The 20,666-nt window shown below is 35.1% G+C and overlaps 1 protein-coding gene across 14 annotated transcripts in view; it reads right to left on the bottom strand.

Annotated features, from left to right (window-relative positions):
• The window catches only part of FKTN (fukutin), a 75,014-nt gene that overhangs the window by 25,711 nt on the left and 28,637 nt on the right, over window positions 1-20,666 (bottom strand). For 9 of the 14 annotated variants that reach the window (XM_050761861.1, XM_050761860.1, XM_050761851.1 and 6 more), the window contains 6 exons: window positions 19,426-19,509; window positions 18,305-18,582; window positions 15,773-15,905; window positions 8,265-8,394; window positions 5,546-5,679; window positions 3,857-3,984 (listed from right to left, as the gene is read on the bottom strand). In XM_050761861.1, coding sequence (XP_050617818.1) covers window positions 3,857-3,984; window positions 5,546-5,679; window positions 8,265-8,394; window positions 15,773-15,905; window positions 18,305-18,582; window positions 19,426-19,509 — 887 coding nt within the window. The remainder of the gene's footprint in view (window positions 1-3,856; window positions 3,985-5,545; window positions 5,680-8,264; window positions 8,395-15,772; window positions 15,906-18,304; window positions 18,583-19,425; window positions 19,510-20,666) is intronic. The other 5 variants (XM_050761862.1, XM_050761864.1, XM_050761865.1 and 2 more) reach the window with 2 other exon arrangements.

Below are 20,666 nucleotides of genomic sequence, written 5' to 3' on the forward strand. Positions count from 1 at the left end.
GCCACTGCACTCCAGCCTGGGTGACAGAGTAAGACTCCGTCTCAAAACAAACAAACAAACAAACAAACAAAAACACTATGGATTATACATATTTGATTACAGTACTGCTATCAGAGTACTTTAACATGTTTCATGGCCTAGATCATGAGATCCTTAAGAGCAGAAACTAAGTTAGAGTCACATTAGTATCCTTAGCACATAGCAGTTAATAAATACACTTCACAGAAATGAAGTGATAAATTACATAGGATCTACACTTGGATGGGAGTGTGGTTCACAGAGGATGAATCTGAATTTTCTGAAGATCTATCCAATAAGCAGAAGCTGCAACTATCAGAAGGTATAAGGAACCCACTACTAGCCCAAGGAGTAGATTTCCTATTAGAGGATGTAGCAGTGGCTATATTACCCTGATAATGTTTTCATGGAGGGGGTATTAACAACATGATAGAGATCATGGTGACATTACATAGTGTACTGGTAAGAACATGGGCTCTGAAGTGATACACACCTAGGTCTGACCCAGGTCTGCCTTAATTTGCTCATCCATAAAATAAAGGTGATTATGATAAAATCTCCTTTATAAACTTATTGTGAGGATTAAATAAGATAACACATATAAAAGCCTGGCATAGTGCTTGGCTCACAGTAAGTATTCAATACAGTTAACTATTATTATTACCTTTCAAACTTCTGGTTTCTACCCATTCCAGTTGATTCAAAATGGGAAAGAAAGAAAAACCAAATAAATCTAGGCAGCATCTTTAGGAAATGTGAAGTTGAGGGATAAAAACTTCACATTCTGGAGGCATAGTTATTATATTCATCACTTTTATTACTGGCAGATTTGGATGCTGGAGAAAAACAGAATAAAGAATACAGTCAATATTTTTAAATGGAATTTGGATTTCAGGTAAAAGAAGGGCTTCCTATAAAGAAGTGAAAAGACCGAGAACTAAAGACAGAATGAGTATCATGAGATGGGGGAAGAAAATGCCTGCCTAGAAAATTACTAATCCAATTTACCACTGTGCTGAAGGTACTATACCTCATGCCAGTGCAGTGTGGTAATAATAGTAATGGTAATAGTCATAATAATACAGTACTGACAGTAGCTACTACTTACACAATACTTACAATGTGCCAGATACTGTTCTAAATGCATTAGATGTACTCATTCACTTAACCTATTAACTCTAAGAAGAAAGCATTTAGGCTTAAGGGTCAAACAGGTCTGGCATTAAATCTTGGTCTTGCCATTAACAGCCAAAAGCCTCAAGTAAGTTACTTCACTCTGAGCTTTAGTTTCTTAATGTCTAACTGGAGGTGAGAATACCGAACCCACAGGGATAGTATGAGGATTAACCAGAAAATATATATATATATATATTTTTATATATATATATATATGAACTACTTATCATAGTGCCTGATAGCCAGCAGATATCCTGGTAGCGATATCTTTATTATTACTATTAATATATTTTTAAATTTTAGGACCAAAGATATCATTTGGTAGGCCTGCAGAGTAGTTTAGAAGAAAATCTTTTTTCTTCCTTCTTGAGTTCCTCTTCTGCCTTTCAAAAAATAGTAAGCATTCTACATTATTAAGCTTTTCTCAGAATGAACTATATATAAAATAAAAAATAGGTTATTATAGAGACAAAAAAACCTTTGGAGAAGGTGAGATGATACATTACACTGATTAGTTTCAATAGTAATTCTAATGTGCTCCCAACTATATTTGGTGTATGGTAGATTTAGTTACTGATTACAAATAATTGATTAGTTACTGATTAGTGGCAAATATTGAGCAAATTTAACTCTCTTTATAGATGGTGCACTTTAAAAAAAATAAACCCATATTCTCAAACTATGTTGTTGATAATATAAATTGGGGAAACATCTTTGGAGGGCAATTTGGCAATATCTATCAAAATTGAAATATGCTTATATTCCCTTTAGCCCCAAAATTTGAGTCTAATACTTTATCCTACACAGGGTTTCACATGTGTGCATAAAGACATATGAACAGAGATAGTGATCGCAGAACTGAGGGTCACAGCAAACTACTGGAAATAGCCTAAATATTCATCAATAGGGAATGGGTTGAATAAATTATGGTATTGCCATACAATGGAATAAAATGCAGCTATTTCTATACATACTCATTTGGAACATTTTCCAAGATATGTAGATATGTGAGGAAAAGAACATACAGTGTGTAATATACTATAATACTATTTGCGTAAAGGGGGAGAGATGAACATAAATACTATATGTATACAAGCATATGTTTGTCTCTGAAAGGATACATAAGAAATGAGTAATTATGTTTATCTCTGGAAAGGGCAACTAGAAACAGGAAAAGGAGGGGCAGAGGAGGGAGAATGGATATCACACATACCCTTTACATTCTTTGAATATTTTAACTATGTAATATATAATCTATTCAAATATTTAAAATCCATTAAAAAGACCCTTTGACTAGCTTTAAACATTTTTTCTTCATCCTCAAGGAATAGTAGTGTTAAAAATACTACATTTTCTTAAAGTAAATAGTGCTGAAAAGAATAAAAATGGCATATGGCTGGGGGAATCTTCCAAAGAAACTACTCTACTCAGCCATCTCCTGTTCTTTTCTCTGCCTTTTAAGGTCACAGTAATATGATAGAAAATCTGGGACTCACACCATCTGTCCAGACAGTTCTATCACTGCTCATTTCTCTTGTTAAATAATCAGAACACTTCACACTTCCCAAACACTGCTACTATAAAGAGCTGTTAAAGCAGAATGAAAGAAGCTTTTTCTCTCCAGAAATGTAGTAGTTGGAAATGAACAGTTCTTTTGAGGTTTGCAGGTTTCGGATCATGTCAGTGAGAGAAAAAATTCAAGCCTTAGAAAGAAATTTAAGAATAACAGGATTCTAATACTGGCTCTAGAAATTATTTTTCTTAGAAAAAAGGTGACACTGTCATAGAAGTTCTCTAAGAATAGACATAACAGTTTAATATTGAGATGATTATACAGGTCTCTAATCTGTAAACTTCTCATGAGACTAAGAAGAGAAATAGTTTTTTTTACTACTACTACTACTACTACTACTACTACTACTACTACTACTACTACTACTATTACAACTATAGTTGTATTAGTAACAGCAGGTAATACTTACTTAGCACCCAGGACATCCTGACACTCCTCAAAGCTCTTTTTGTGGATTAATTCTTTTAATCCTTAAAACCACTCTATATAGCAATTTCTACTATAATTTCCATTTTACAGCTGAGGAAACTTAGGCAGGTGGTTATATAACTTGCTGAAAGTAATATAGCTGGTAAAATAAAGAGCTGAGATTCAACAGCAATCACACTGGCTTCAGAATATCTACCTCTGAAGGTTGTTATGAGGATTAGATGGGTTAATATATGTAAAATGTTCAGAATAGTGCCTGACACACAGTAGAATTACTCAATGTAATAGATAAAATGATTACTGTTCAGAAAAGCTGAAGGCCACAAATTAGGGTGGAGCTAAGTTTTCCCAGGTCAGCCTGACTCAAAAACCCATGCTCTTCAGGTTCCCATTCTCATTCTCTCTCTCAGAACTGAGAATAGACCAGCTGTATCATCAACTTGGACTGACAAACCCAGGGACACTTCCTCCTCACAAACCGTCCTTCTAGGTATTTTCACTTCACAGGCATAACTGGACTCTATGGGTATGAAAAGTGTTAGCTAATAATGGAGTCCTGAAAAAGGTTTTTGGTTTTCTTTTCATTTTCAGTAACTTCTTTATTTCTACCTCCTGAAATTATTTCTGTAGTGCCTTTGTAAGTACTTATTTGATTCATACTTGAATTTTTTTCCTGTTTTGGCCTGAGTGCCTCCGTTCCACATGTGATCAGTTTCTTCATAGAAGAAAAAAATGTCAAGTTTTACATCGTCTTTTCCCTGGAAGGATAGTTCCAAGCTGTCTTCTACCTATGGGGAAGATGAAAACCTTCACACACTGAAACAAAGGAAATACATTTTCGAAAACCTTTTTTTAAAAAGAAAAATAAAGAAACAGATTCTTAAGTTTTACATATGTAGATTATTCATTCTAAGATGCACATTTTTTCAAGTTAAAGCACCTCTGAAACTGGGATGCATCAGTAACATATCATTTAATTTCTTAACTGCATCTAAAATAATGTTGTTTCTTACAATTGATGATAACTCAGAGTAAATGATTTATGGTAATTATCACTGCAGAAAAAAATAGGAACATCCTATTCCAGAGCAGATTTCTGACTAAAAAAGGAAAAGAACCAAAGAAATATTATTTCCTTTAATAACCAAATAAAACTATCAGGAAATAAGTCTCTCATAACAATCAATCAATAAGTACTTAAGTGGTATTCCTCATAGCCACATACATAAATAGTTTAGATCATTATACTACACACATGGAAAAAAGAAAAAAATAAAAGTCAAGGTAAAAAAATGTAATTCTGAGAATATTTCCCTAAAGAAAACTTATCATACAAATAATCATGTTCCCATTGGACTTGATACATATGTCTGCCACTGCACTCATCACTGAATAATTATTTATGCAGTCTTTCCCCCTCTCAATTAGACAGTGAGTTTCTCAAGGGTAAGAACTATCATTTATTCATCTTTGTGTCCCAGGTGCAGAGGACAGTGCCATACTTATAGTGAATGTTTGGTAAATGTTTGCTGAATAACTAGAGCTCTATTACTTGACTTTGACCTCAGTAAAATATTTTATTTATATTTTTTAGTGAAATAAAATAATTATTTATGATGGAAAAAATAATTTTCTGGTGATTAAACATATTTTTACTTGCTTGTAGGATAACACCTCCGAGGGGACAAGCAAATTAAGAACAAGATGGTTGCAAGAGATCATGGGCTTAGGGCATAGGAATCAAATTGTCTAGAGGGAGATTTCATCTAGGCCACAATGACCTATCCCTGGTTGACGTCTGAGCAAACTGCTATAGCCTAGGACATATAAGATAAACAAGAAATTGAAGTACTTATTTGAAATGATTCTATATTTCTATCCCTTAGCAACCAATGGGATATTTTATGTTGATAATGACATTCATAAATTAAATGACTCATGAGAAACAATGTAACTTCAGGTATGGTGGGTGGGATTTTTACTTATTATATTAATTGTATATTATATATTATATTGATTTTATATTACATTGTCGCCTAATATAATAGCAATACATTCACCTATAAGAGTTCAAGATCCTTCTTTTCTCATTATTGTTAGTTGCTGCAAAAGTAATGGCAAAAACCACAATTACTTTTGCACCAACCCAATAGAAAGCCAGATTTTCTTGCTTTTGCCTAGATACTGCAGAAATTACAGGTGGTAACAGGCTTCTGCTGAACTCATTCTAGTCAATACTGAGTGATAAAATTATGTATGTAGCATTCTTACCCATATCTGAGTTGCTTAATATAAACTTTACAATTGAGATATGTTATTTATGAAATGAAGCCGACTTTTGTTACTGACCTTCCCAAATTTGTGTTTGAGCGGAAGTCCTGCATCCTGAAATGCTAAAATAATATCAGATTTGTAATCTTGTATAAAAATTCCTAGGTCAACATCTTTGCTATAAGGAATAATGTTGCATTGTCGATACCATCCTAAAAAGAAGATTAAATTTTTTTAACAAAATTTAGGTTTGGAAAAAATTAGTTATTATAACAAATTATATTTGTAACAAGGATTTTTTTTTTTTTTTTTTTTTTTTTTTTTTTTTTAGAGACAGAGCCTCACTATATTGCCCAGGCTGTACGCAAACTCCTGGCTCACATGACCCTCCTGCCTTGGCCTCTCGAGTGGCTGGGGCTACAGAATGGATTTTATTTCCCAGGATTAGAATTAAGGTGCTTTACCAAAATTATTTTTAAAAATTAAATCTCAAACTAAATGACTTTGTTTGAGCAGTCACCTGAACCTTCTATCTATCTATGTATCTATTTTTACTGTCTGAGCACTCTCAGCTTTTTCAAAAACTTTCATGATATATTTTAGTTTCTGAATAAACCATTAGCTTTAATAATACTAACTTGCTGATGAGAATGTTTAATCATTAATCTCTAGTGATAGAGGGGGCTGTTAAGATATGCAAAAAAATTTAATTCTTTTGCTTAACCAATATATTTTTCTTGACGAATAATTTGTAGAACCTAATAGCTCTCAACAGAGACTACCTGATTGGCCATGTGGGAAAAAAAAAAGCAGTAGCAGCTTCAATTTTCAACACACTGCCAAATGATTATTTCTAAGTGTTTACCATGTATGTGCTCTTAATTCGTTGCTATAGCATTGTTTTGAAGAAATAAAACATATACCTTAATATTATTAAGGACTCCTGGGTCTCCCCTATGATCTTTCTAATCATTTCATTCCAATTCTTTCAAAAGTAAATAAATGATTACGATTATCCTTATAGGCATTGCTATTGGTTAATATTGCTTGAAATTCTAAAATAATTCTATTAAAGAATTATAAACAATTAAAAATAGAAGTTTTCTTAAATATCATCTAATACAACTCCCTCATAAGTGCCCTTAAGTCAAGAAAACCATGGGACTGAAAACTCAAAACAAATCATGTCAAATGACTATGAAGTGTCTTTGATGACATACATTATAAAACAATCTTGTTTCTAAAAACTTAAACCTTAAAGCAAATATCACATAGATGTGTGAGATGTACTTTTTTTTTTTTTTTTTTTTTTTTTTGGCTTATTCTAGTGGTAAGCTACTTGGCAGGAAGAACTATGTAAATTTTCAACAAAGGCTAATAGATAGGATAACCATATATTCCAGTTTATGTCTGTTGTACCAACACAATTATTAATGGTGCTTCCTTTCACTCTAAGACTCTTGAATTGAACAATAAATTGGATGGCAACCCTATCCCTATAAAGGCAGGAGTTGAATTAACTTTTGTACAGATATGGTTATTATAAAGAAAAAGAAAATACAGCTATAATTAACTATCATGATAATCAAGAGACAACAAATAAAAACAAAACAAAATTTAAGATTCTAAATAATTCTAAATTCCAAAGAAGTTTGATTTAATGGACAGTGGACAGAGACCCAGAAATCATTCACAGATTCTAATAGCAACTTGCTTAAGAAAAGTCTGTATGTCCATGTCAGATGAACAGTGATGTCTAGTTAGTGACACTACCAACGACCTAGGAAAGGTTGATGGAAGACCTTACAACACGCCCTTCAATGTTCCTCTCATTAGAAACATTTGGTGCAATGCAAGCTGTTTGTATGGTATAGAAGTAACAAAATAGAGGGTTTTTTATAATTATTAAAAAAGGCAATAAACAATCTTTGGGATAGAAATAATAAAATGCTAATAAAATGCTAATTTAAGGATCATCTGAGAATCAACTGTAGAGTCCCCCCATATCCGTGGTTTCGCTTTTAGCAGTTTCAGTTACCTGTGGTCAACCACAGTCTGAAGATATTAAATGGTAAATTCCAGAAATAATTCAGAAGTGTTAAATCAAATCTTTCAGGGCTCAGATCTAGCCTCTGCAAAACATTCCTTGATTTGCCCAGGAAGTTTTCAATAGTAGACTAACACTACATCATAATGCCTACATCCTTCAACTCCCTTCATCTCATCATGTAGGCATTTTATCATCTCACACTATCATAAGAAGAACAGTGACCACAGTAAAATAAGATATTCTGAGAGACAGAGAGATCACACTCACACAACTTTTACTATAGTATTGTTAAAACTGTTCCATTTTATTATTATTTATTGTTGTTCATCTCTTACTGTGCCTAATTTATAAATTAAACGTCATCATAGGTATGTATGTATAGGGAAAAAGCATATATAGGGCTCAGTACTATCGAAGACTTCAGGCATCCACTGGTGGTCTTGGAATGTATTGCCCATGGATAAGGGGGGACTATTGTATAGTCTACATGTTCTGATATAAATTTTATACATATTATTTATACATTTTAGTAAACACAAACATGGCCTTTCTAACATTCTTTTTTATAATTCTCAAATTAATTTCTTTAAGGAAATCAATAGATCCTTGCTGCATGCACTCATGTTTATTCTGTCTATACATATGACCCTTCAAATATCACTGATATTTTGTCATCTCAAGTAGAAATCCCTAAAGCGAGAGGACAAAAATGACAAAAAGACAAATGGAAAGTCGTAAGAATTTTACCTAGACAAGTTCCACTGCTCAGCCAGAATGGTACTCCCAATTTGTTTAATGTTTTCGCTGCTAGTTGCAGTAATTCCTTTGCACTCTTCCGAAAGGCCATGGCTTCCACAGTGTTATCATCAAGGTACTGCTACAGATATAATAAATCGTCAGCTATTACAGCCATTTCTAAATTGCTAGGAATCTTTCTGTGGCATCTGAATTAAATTTGAAAATTAACCCCAGGCTGGGTACAGTGGCTCATGCCTGTAATCCCAGAACTTTGAGAGGCCAAGGCAGGTGGATCACTTGGGGTCAGGAGTTCAAGACCAGCCTGGCCCACATGGCAAAACCCATCTCTACTAAAAACACAAAAATTAGCTGAGAGTGGTGGACCGTGCCTGTAGTTCCAGCTACTCAAGAGGCTGAGGCAAGAGAATCACTTGAACCTGGGAGGTGGAGGTTGCAGTAAGCCAAGATCACACCACTATACTCCAGCCTGGGTGACAGAATGAGACTGTCTCAAAAAAAAAAAAAAAAAAAAAAAAAAAAAAAGAAAGAAAAAGAAAAGAGAGAAAAAAACAAAACTAACCCCATATAATCTTTTTTCTATTATAAAAACCACATTTTATAGTTACTTGTTTGTCCCACATTAAAATGAACACGTTAAAAGTAGATTCTTGGAGAGGTAAATTAAAAGGGAAAGAATAGAACCAGGATTCCCAAAGGCTGAGACATCCTTTTATCAGTTCCCTCCTCTACATTGCAATTTAGTAGCTGGACAGTCAGGATAAAAATAAGGCTAATTATGAGAGCTACAAACAGAGCTGAAACAAAATGGATTTAATAATGTTTTCACCACTCAGTGATTCTATTGGTCTTTAGAGACTGTGTAGTATAGTAGAAAGAGCCTGAGATTTTGAATCAGATTATCAAATCTAGCATACTTCTTTTTAGCTGTAATCATATGCACATCATCTTCACTTTCTATAAGGAAAGTGAATTCATTTTATCATTATATCTCCAGTGGGTAGAGTACTGTCTGAATACTTGTTGAATGAATGAAATAATGTAAGAATAAACAAATCTCTCCTATATCTAATTTTCTCATTTTTGTTTAAAGATAATTATTATACTTCATAGGACAGCTGTGAAGATTAAAGGAGAAAAATGTCTTGCAAATTGTAAGGCCATAGATACCATTTACTCATCTTGGTTTTCTGATTCTCTTCATTTTTAGAGTGTTCTGGAGCTGAGGAAAGCACTCTAAATTCTACAGTGATGCTTCGCTACCTATGGGACAAAATCTAAACTTCTTGTCCTGGTGGACATAAACACTGTGTTCTTGTTCCTGACTACTGGGGTCCAGCCTCATCTGCACTCTCCTCACACTTCATTTTACAACTTGTAAACCCCCAAATATACCACAATAACTTGTAACTCCTCAAATATACCACAACTTTTCAAGCCTCCACACCTATTGTTTCCTTTGTCTGATATGGCCCTGACCAATAAAATCTTTCAAGTCTCAGCTCCAACCTCTGCAAAACACTCTCTGATTGTCCCAGGAAGACATATGTATTTATTCTTCCAATGTTCCTATTCAGGAAGTGTTTCTATTCAACATTTGTAGAACAAAGAATTATGTTTGGTTCTAGATATACAAAGACAAATGAATTATCTTTTTCCTTAACAAGCTTATGATAGTTACCACTTGTAAATACTTTTACTATAATTCATATCATATTTAATCCTAATCATCAATTTTATTTGATATTCCCTCCACTAGACTGTAAAGATGGTTCCCTGAGGGCAAGTACTACATCTCTTCATCACTATATCTACAGGTTTAGAATGATGCCTGGCAAATAATGTCTGAAAAACACATACTAATGAATGGGCAAATGAATAAATGATTGACTAAGCCCCTCCCAGGCCTGCAACATCCTAAAATATCCTGTAATTCTTTTACAATATAGTAGGCAAGAATATAGATTCCTGATGGACTATATGAATCTTAAGCAAAAAGTACCCTACCTTCAGTAAGAAGAATTTCTTGCAGATAAGTCACTGTCTACAGAATACACAAATTACACATGATTCCTTCATTTTGAATACATCCCTTTCCTCAAAGCCATAAATGCTCTTACAATAAATGACTGGAATGAGAGATACATCTTCTAATGCTTGTTGTAGTAGGAAAAGCCTGGAGTTAAGAGGTGGAGACCTAGGATTTAGTCCATGCTCAACCAACGATGACTGTGTTACTGACATCTTGAAAGATCAATTTTCTTACCTGTTAAGATAATCCTTGCCTAATTACACAGAGTGACTGAAAGGATTAAAAAGCAGATATGAAAAATTTGTGCTCTACAAAAACATCAGGTCTGATAGTTACCTCTTGCTGGTACTGCCGCCCTATGGACATATTCCCACCCCAATCTACTTTTCCTAACATGACACTCTCAGAAACTCCATTTCTTTTTTTTTTTTTGAGACAAAGTCTCCTCGCTCTGTTGCCCAGGCTGGAATGCAGTGGCGTGATCTTGGCTCACTGCAACCTCCACCTCCTGGGTTCAAGTGATTCTTCTACCTCAGCCTCCCAAGTAGCCGGGATTACAAATGCACACCACCATGTCCAGCTAATTTTTTTTATTTTTTGTAGAGCCAGGGTTTCGCCATGTTGCCCAGGGAGGTCTCAAACTCCTGAGCTCAGGCAATCCAGCCACCTCGGCCTCCCAAAGTACTAGGATTACAGGCATGAGCCATGGCACCTAGCCCGAAATTCCATTTCTTAGAACTGATCCTTGTATGTGTTAAAGTGCATACATGCATACAGCTATATACCTTAAACATCTGTTACAAAATTTAAACATTTTAGTACACATACTTTTTTTTTTCATTTAAAAATATCCTGCACAAGATAGATTAAAGACTTAAATGTAAAACCCAAAACTATAAAATCCCTGGAAGACAACCTAGGCAATACCATTTAGGACATAGGCACAGGCAAAAATAGGCACAGGCCAAAAGAAATTGCAACAAAAGCAAACTGACAAACAGGATCTAATTAAAATAAAGAGCTTCTGCATAGCAAAAGAAACTATCAACAGAGTAAACAGATAACCTACGGAATGGGAGAACATTTTTGCAAACTATGGTTTGCAAACCATGTATTAGGTCTAATATCCAGCATCTATCAGGTACTTAAACAAATTTACAGGAAAAAAAACAAACAACCCCATTAAAAAGTGGGCAAAGGACATGAACAGACACTTTTCAAAAGACATACATGTGGTTAACAATCATATGAAAAAAGTTCAACATCATTGATCATTAGAAAATGCAATAAAAAACAATAAGATACTATCTAATACCAGTCAGAATGGCTACTATAACAAGTAAAAAAAATAATAATAAAATAAAATAAAAAATCCCAGATATTGGTGAGGTTGTGGAGAAAAAGGAACACTTATACATGGTTGGTGGGAGTGTAAATTAGTTCAACCATTGTGGAAGACAGTGTGATGATTCCTCAATGACCTAAAGACAGAAATACCGTTTGAACCAACAATTCCATTATCAGGTATATACTGAAAGGAATATAAATCATGCATTCTATTATAAAGACACATACATATGTGTTCCCTGCAGCACTATTCACAATAGCAAAGGCATGGAATCAATCTAAATGCTCATCAATGATAGCCTAGATAAAGAAAATGTAGTATATATACAACATGGAATACTATGCAGCCATAAACAAGATCATGTTCTTTGCAGGGACATGGATGGAGCTGAAGGCCATTATCTTTAGCAAACTAACACAGGAACAGAAAACCAAATACTTCGTGTTCTCACTTACGAGTGGGAGCTAAATGATGAGAACACATGGACACATAGAAGGGAACACCACACAGTAGGTCCTTTTGGAGGGTGGGAAGAGAGAGAGGATCAGGAAAAATAACTAATAGGTACTAGGCTTAATACTTGGGTGGTGAAATAATCTGTACAACTAACCCCCACAACACAAGTTTACCTATGTAACAAACTTGCACTTGTACCCCTGAACTTAAAAGTTAAAAATAAAATAAATAAGTAAACCAATAAAAATAAATCCCGAGTACAAATCTCAGGATTACTATACCTCTAAAAAAAAAGACAAAATTAAGATCCTAATTTAAATATCATGTTTGATTTTTCCTGTTCAGCCAATGAATGGGGACACAAAGCCCAAGAAGAATCCTGGAATCCAAAAGCACAAATCTTATATCAAAGAATAACATGACAGAAGGTACCAACTTTTATTGTAGATGAGGAAAGCAAGGCTCAGAAAATCACCCAAAATCTTAGAGCAAATTAGTAGAAGTAAAACAAGAATGTTGCTGTCTAGATATTCCTAGGCCAGGTGTACAGGTATTTCCAACTTTCCTTTTGGTTTTTCACTGATATTCAACAGGCTGGAGCTCATTAATTATCTTGTGATGGTTTTTGCTAAAACAAAATCAAATTCAGGAAAATGTATACTATTCTAGTTTTCGAACTTCATGGAAGATTGAGAAAATAATTAAAAGAAAATAAAGTCTCCCTCTCTTCCTGAACTATTCGATACTAAAACCATCAGATGGGGCAGAGCAAGAAAGGTTTTTGTGCAAAGGGATTGCCTGATATGGGGTGTCAGAGCCTGGGCAGGTAATGAGAGCACCCACATGAAGATACTAGGAGGGTAGGAGAGTGTCCAGGGTGGGAAGTCAGAGCCCAAGCAGGGTGAGGAGAGCCTCTCTGCAGAAGAGCAGCCAGGTGTGGGAAGTCAGAGCCTGAACAGAGTAAGAAGAGTGCCTCTACCTGGGTGCAGTCCAGCAGGGTATAGCAGTGCCCAGGTAGGGTGAGAAGAACAGCCACGTGGTGGGAGCAGGAAGGGGAGGACACGTGTTGGAAGACTGGTTACATACAGGGTGACTGAACAACTAAGTAAACATTAAGGACAATGGGAGTCAGGTTTCTCACGATTTGAGAAGGGAGTCGCAAATACGGAAATGAACTCTGTTGTTTAATTGGAACTTCGGACTGGAGATATCAATGTGAATTCAGAGGTTTCAATACATAGATACAGAAATAAATACACACAGACATACACACCCTACCCCTGTCCACTGAGAGAAACTTCCTGCAGCAAAACCCAAATAGCAATGGATACACCTGGCATCCGGGTCTTGGCTTCTAAAAGGAAATAGGACTTAAAGAAATGGCTGCTCCCAGGGTGGAGGTAGGAAAATTATAAGATGAACCCAGAATATCTTATAGTGCCAAAAAGTAATAAAGTGTTCAAAAAATAACAGAGACAAGTAAAAAGACACAGCATTGTGAAGGAGTTTCTACTGGCCAAATATGGAACAATCTGAAGATCAAAATACATAATGAAAATAATGGACTATAACTCATAGGGTAAAATAGGAAACCATTAATTTATATTGATATGAACAAATAAATTGAAAATGTAATGAGGAAAACAATATTTACATAGTTTTAAAGTAACTTCTTGCCAGACGTTTATTATTATAAAGGAAAAAACCAGAAACTTCATAGTGGTAAAGATATGAAGTTTCAGATAGCACTTTAATCAGGTGAACAATGTGAATATCAACAGTAATGGGACAAATCAAAATTATGCAGTGCCCAGTGAGATGTAATGAGAGCACAGCACCACTTCTATACCTTCTAAAGAAGTATAACCTAAATCTAACATGAGGAACCCCCAGACAAACCCCAAATGAGGGACACTGCACAAAACATCTGGCTTGTAACCTTCAGAAGTATTAGTCATGAAAGTAATAAAAGAACTGAGAAACTGTCCCAGACTGAAGAAGATTAAGGAGACAGGAAAATTAAGACAACGTGTGATTTTGAATCAAATCCTTTTATTACAAAGGTTATTACTGGGACAACTGACAAAACTTGAATAGGGATTAAATGGTAAAAATGTACATGTTAATTTCCTAGCTTTCATATCAAGACATGTAGAGAATGTTCCTCTGTTTTAAAAAATACTAAATTTTTTGAAGTTGTGGGACATCTGGTCAACATCTTACTCCCAAGTGGTTCAGAAAAAAAAAAAAAAAAAAAAAAAGCTATTGGTACTGTACTTGCAGCTTTTATGTATTTAAAAGTGCTTTTTAAAAATTATTTAAAAAAAAGACAGGAGGCTGCTTTATGAGATCTATTAGATTAATTCATTGCTCGTTTTACACCAAAGCATTACATTTAAGACTGTTTGGCGCCATCAAGTGTTCAAATACATGTATGTTCACTTTAATTTGAAAACTGACCCTACTGGAGCTTTTCTTTGTGCCAGGTACAGTAGATACTGGGCCAACACAGGTAAATAAAAGAACACTCCTGTTACCAAGCAGTTCATAAAATTTGGTAAGAGGACGAGACAGATATTCATAATTCACTGTGATAATTGCTATAATAGACATGACAACCACAGCAAACTCCCTTAGGACAGGAAGAGCGGTCAAGTTTAAGCACAAAACTCCATCTCTTCTACTTCCTGTTATTACGTGGTAGGCATATGTCAGGCAGCACTTTTCTACTACAGTAGGCCCACCCATGCATGTGGTTTTTCAGCTTTTTATTCATGAGGCTGGCTGCATAAATGTCACAGCTCCACAATGACTTAAGGAAATAGGGCTAGGAAGGCCCACTTGGGTTTAGGTGCCACTCGGCTTTAGGTGCCAGTACACTAGATTAGAGAAACCTCAGATTTGTGGGTCTTGTGCACTTGACAGTAACGTACTTCATTTTTATAGCCCTCATGGATACAGTTTTCTTGGCAGGGAACCCCAGAAAATAAAGGGCAAGTGAAAGAATTCGGGTACCAAAACGCCACTGTAAATTTGCCTGTTTTCACTGTATCTCTGTGTTTCATGTCATCTCTTAGAGCTGAACTTTCATGCCTCTCAAAATCATTTTTATATCCCCAGGGCCAGAAGCCAGGGGAACACAATAAATGTGTATTGAATTGAAAGCTGCAGCAAGAGAACAAAGTTTTAAAAGCACTTGGTCTTTGTGTAGCACTTATCTTCAAAAACCTTCATAAATGCAAAAAAAAAAAATCATATTCAATGCCAACTCTGAAACAAACTGTATTTTCGTGAAGTCTTTTCTAAATCTACATAGTCCATCTTCTATAGTGGCTTTATCCTACTTGGACTGAGAATACACCACTTTTTACAAAGTTAATGTGCTATCTTAACTCAAGGCAGAAGCCAGTGCTAAATCTATTAAATTTATTCAAATAATAAATAAGTATCAACCTATTGACTTAGAAAATAGTTTCTTAAGGTTAATTTTTAATCTACTTTTTAAAAAACTGAAAGAAAACAATCTAGAAGAAAAGAGACATATCAAAAAAGGATGTTTACTTTTCTATTTTCCATAAGCCCCTTCCTCTTCCCACCTTCAAATATTAAAAATAATCCCAACATTTTAATTAATTTAAAAGTACACATTTGGTTGTCTCTAACCTGAAAGAATGCTCGAGCTTCTTTATATCTACACTCAATAAACCTAGAGTGTGGTACTTCTTCTACAAAGTGCATTGGATCCTTTGGAATGAGAACTTCGAGTCCATCAACAGTAACTTGCTGTAACTCTGGCCTGAAAACAAAAGTTAAGATTTATTAATGAGGGGTCAGGGAAAAGGGGAGGGAGACCATTAGGACAAATACCTAATGCATGAGGAGCTTAAAACCTAGATAACAGGTTGACAGGTGCAGCAAACTACCATGGCACATGTATACCTATGTAACAAACCTGCACGTTCAGTACATGTATCCTACTACTTAAAGTAAAATTTTAAAAAATAATAATAAATAATTTTAAAAAGATTTATTAAAAGGATTTAACCCAGAATACTGGTAGCCTCTTACAAATATCAAACATTAGCAAAATATCTAAACATCAAGCATAGTTTCATCAATTATTTCAGATATCAATTAGCAATTTTAATATGACCTTGAAAAATCTGACCTCAAACAGTTGAGTTTTAATTATTTTGGTCAACGTATTTATATATTAATATAGTTGTACTTGTTCATATACACTGTCATTTTAAGCAGAAACAAAAATTTTGTGACATAATTTTTAATTATCAGTTTACTTTTTGAGAAGTAAATGTTTTTAACACTTAAGTCACACAAGTTAATTACAATGGCCTGAGAATCTCATTAATGGGTAAAATGCTAATGTGCAAATCTATCTTATGTATTTTGGATGCCATGCTCTAAAAATATGATTTGAGAGTTTTCCATTCCTATTCATATAAAACTGTACAATGTAGAGAGAGCTTTTATCTATTGTTACACATTTATATTTAATAAGTAACTGACAATTTTGAACTTTACTGAGTTATTAAACTTTGAAATAAATTCGCAAAACTTAAAAAAACTAAAAGATAATGTCTCCCTAAAGAAGGTTATTCGAAATACAGAATAAGAAAAAAACATGCAAAAAAGTGGTAAGAGAACAGTGAGTACTAAAATTTTTTATTAAAATAAGAGAAGTCAATAATAAAAACAAAGTATTTTTCTCCATCTCTACTCATTTTTTTTTTTGATCATTTAATTTTGAAAATATGGCTTGGTTCAGAAAAGTTTTGACTTTCAATACACAAAAAATATAGAAGACTTCAGTTTTGAATACCTTTTTCAGTCATTCTCAAATATGTGACTTTAAGTACTAACAAGAAGGCAATCTCACATGATTCCAGATAGAAAGAGAGAGAGAAAACATATATATAATATTTTTTTTAAAGAAGGCAAGAATAAACATACCCTTACACTTCTCAAGTGTAACAGATAAGAATTATCTCACTGGAAGTTGCTAAGAAGGAGTTTTTAATGTGAAAATCCTTACAAATATTTACTGCTACCTTTACATCAGATTCTGCTATTCAAAGTAGACTGTAACATCATTATTGCTGATTTCAAAAGGAGAATAAAAGGGACAATTCTAGGTTAGAAACCTCATACTCCAAGTATAACTTCAAGAATGTTTTTAGTCCTGTAATTGTTAACATTACAAACTAAACCTAATCAAATTTTACATGAGTTCCTTCAAATAACTGTTTCTCAAAAGAAACATTTTTATTATTGCAATAGCCAAAGATAAATTATTGCACATGGTTTTAAAAAATATACAGGAAAGTGCATAACATAAAGGCACAAAATAATGAATTTTAAAGTAAACACCAAAGTCTCCACCACAGAAATAAAATTCTTCCGGCTTCCCTGTAGTTCTCTGTGTCCTCTATCTAGTCTTTTTTGGTACCTCTTGCTTAGCCTTCTTAATACTTTTACTGTAAGGGTGTACATCTATGAACATAATTTAGCAGGTGTTTGAATTTTTTATAAAAGTAATAATAGAATTTAGATTCTTTTGTGCCTTGTGTCATTCAGCATTGCAGGATTCATCCACGATGTGCATAGACCTCTAGTTTATTTTTCCCTGCTGTGTAATACTTCATTATATGAATATATATATATCAAAAATTACTTATCCCTTTATAGTTGTTGTTTTTTGTTTCTTTTTTTTTTGAGACAGAGTCTTGCTCTGTTGCCCAGGCTAAAGTGCGGTATCACAATCTTGGCTCACTGCAACCTCCGCCTCCGGGGCTCAAGCAATTCTCCTGCCTCAGCCTCCCCAGTAGCTAGGATTACAGGCACCTGCCATAATGCACGGATAATTTTTGTATTTTTTGTAGAGATGAGGTTTCACCATGTTGGCCAGGCTGGTCTGGAACTCCTGACCTCAGGTAATCCGCCCGCCTCGGCCTCTCAAAGTGCTGGGATTATGTGCATGAGTCACAGGGCCCAGCCAATCCTTTTATTGTTGAAGGACATTTGGGTTGCTTCTAATTTGGAGGCATTAAGAACAATGTTACTATAAACACTTATATAAATTATATATTAGATTTCAATACTCAAATGTAAAAACACTGCAAGAATTATGACTGAACAACACTCATTTCACATTTCACCTTTTGACTCTGAACTTACCTGTCAAAAGCTCCTGGATAACGACCAAACTGTAACTTTCGGAAGGGAACAAATTTCCTGTCAATGTGTTCTTTAAGTCTCAAGTGGCCGTGCCAGAGGTAGTTGCCACTCCTCTCATGGAAGACTACCAAGTGGATCGCATGAGCGGCCAGTTTGCAGATATAGTGCAGGGGGATTTCCGTTCCAGAAAGTGAGTCTATCCCGTCTAGCCGGGGATCTTTACTCTCGATCTTTAGGCACTGAAATCCCATATTCTCAGCTATCCGAAACCAGCCTTCCTAGAACCAAAGAAGCATCAAACATCAAGAAACAACATTTAAACACGGAATATTTAAAGCCAAATACTAGTAGCAAAACAAAAGTGATTCTTACATTGAACTTGAGCCATATTTTTGTGCTAATCTGCTCTGTAAGAATATTTTTAAATGAAGGTGATGGGCAGAAGGTAGTGGTGGGAGAAAAAAGGAAAGTAGCAAAAATACTTTTATTATGTTAGCATAACAAAAAGTATGTAGCAGGAAAGATATAGCCAAAGACTATGGGTTGGGCTCTGTGCCTCGCCCCTGTAATCCCAGCGCTTTGGGAGGCTGAGGCAGGCGGATCACTTGAGCTCAGGAGTTTGAGACCAGCCTGGGCAACATGGTGGAACTCTGTCTCTACAAAAAATACCAAAAACAAATTAGCTGGGGTGTGGTGGCATGCACCTGTAGTCCCAGCTACTTGAGGGCCTGAGCCAGGAGGATCGCTTGAACCTGAGAGGTCAAGGCTGCAGTGAGCCAAGATCGTGCCACTGCACTCAAGCCTGGGTGACAGAGTGAGACCCTGTCTCAAAAAAAAAAAAAAAACCACTCTCTTTATGAAAATTAATACAAATCCCTTCCTTGGAATGAGAATGCTCATATCAGTGTTTTCTGGTTAGTTTCTATAAAGTAAATGTTGATTTAAGGACAGCACTTAAAATTAAACTTGTAATCCTTAATTCAACTTTTAATAATCTTTATCTTCAAAAGTACCTCAAAAAAGTAGTTCTTTCATCTCAGAGTTTACATCCCAGCATCTTAAAATACTACCATAATAGAACACCATCATAATGCAAATTATTAGAAAGTAAACAAACATACTGTAAGACAAGGTTCATTTTCCAACATCATTTGTTTCATTATCAACTGTAATATTCCCTTTTTCCCTTTTCTTTCTTGGTACACCTAAGAAGTAGAAAGCACTGACTGAGGGTGAGGGTAGCCAATTCAGAGAAAGACACTACTGAATAGAATAAAAGAAAGGCATTATCAGCTGACAAATTCAGGAAATATTTAAAAGGCAGCCAGAACTTGAGAGGAATGTGACCTTGGGTTATAGGAGGAAAGACTGACAGACAAAATAGGCAGAATTATGATATGGTTTGCTTTCTTATAACTATCAACAAGATGAGTAAAGAACAAAATAGTTGATCTGATCAATTGGTGTAAAGGCCTAGGTCAAGGTTGTGCTGTAAAAGTCCACTTCCAGTTGCCCTGGCAGAGGTCTGCTCACTTTATGGTAATGGCATTAACACAGAAAACTCACATGCAAATGGAGCCTTTCATTATTAGATCTAACAATCTGATTAGTTCCACATTGGGGGAAGTTTTGGGGGGGACTATCCAAGGACTCTTGAATCTCTTGAATAGCAGGATGCACATGTACAAAAGGATAAGCTTTTGGGAGGCTGAGGTGGGTGGATCATTTGAGGTCAGGAGTTCAAGACCAGCCTGGCCAATATGGTGAAAACCTGTCTCTACTAAAAAAAAAAAAAAAAAAAAAAAAAAAAATTAGCTGGGTGTGGTGGCATGCACCTGTAATCCCAGCTACTCGGGAGGCTGAGGCAGGAGAATCACTTGAGCCTGGGAGACGGAGGTTGCAGTGAGCAGAGATTGCACCACTGCACTCTAGCCTGGGTGACACAGCAAGATTCCGTCTCAAACAAAGAATAAACTTGAACCCATGTGCTGATTCTGGGTACGGCTGAGCTTTTGCTTCTTCCTCTGACTAAGGTAGTATCAGTTTTGCCAATGGTGGCATATTCCCCTTCTTCTAAAATAGCGATTCTCAAGGCAAGTGGGACTGCACCCAACAGACATTTTAGAAATTTGTGGGGATATTTTTGGTTTATCATGATAATAAACTGGCATTTAGAGTCCTAGGCCAAGAACACTAGACATCCTACAATCCAAAATATGAAAATCTATCCTGTGTACTATGTAATTTCAAATGTCCTGTCAGATAATCACGTAGTAAAAAATTTGTTTATAATTGTCTGAGCCTTTATTTCTCAGGAATACAATAGTCACGTCAACGGAGAAACAATTTTACTTTTTTGTTG

The sequence above is a fragment of the Macaca thibetana genome, chromosome 15, assembly GCF_024542745.1.
Source record: "Macaca thibetana thibetana isolate TM-01 chromosome 15, ASM2454274v1, whole genome shotgun sequence".
Taxonomy (NCBI): domain Eukaryota; kingdom Metazoa; phylum Chordata; class Mammalia; order Primates; family Cercopithecidae; genus Macaca; species Macaca thibetana.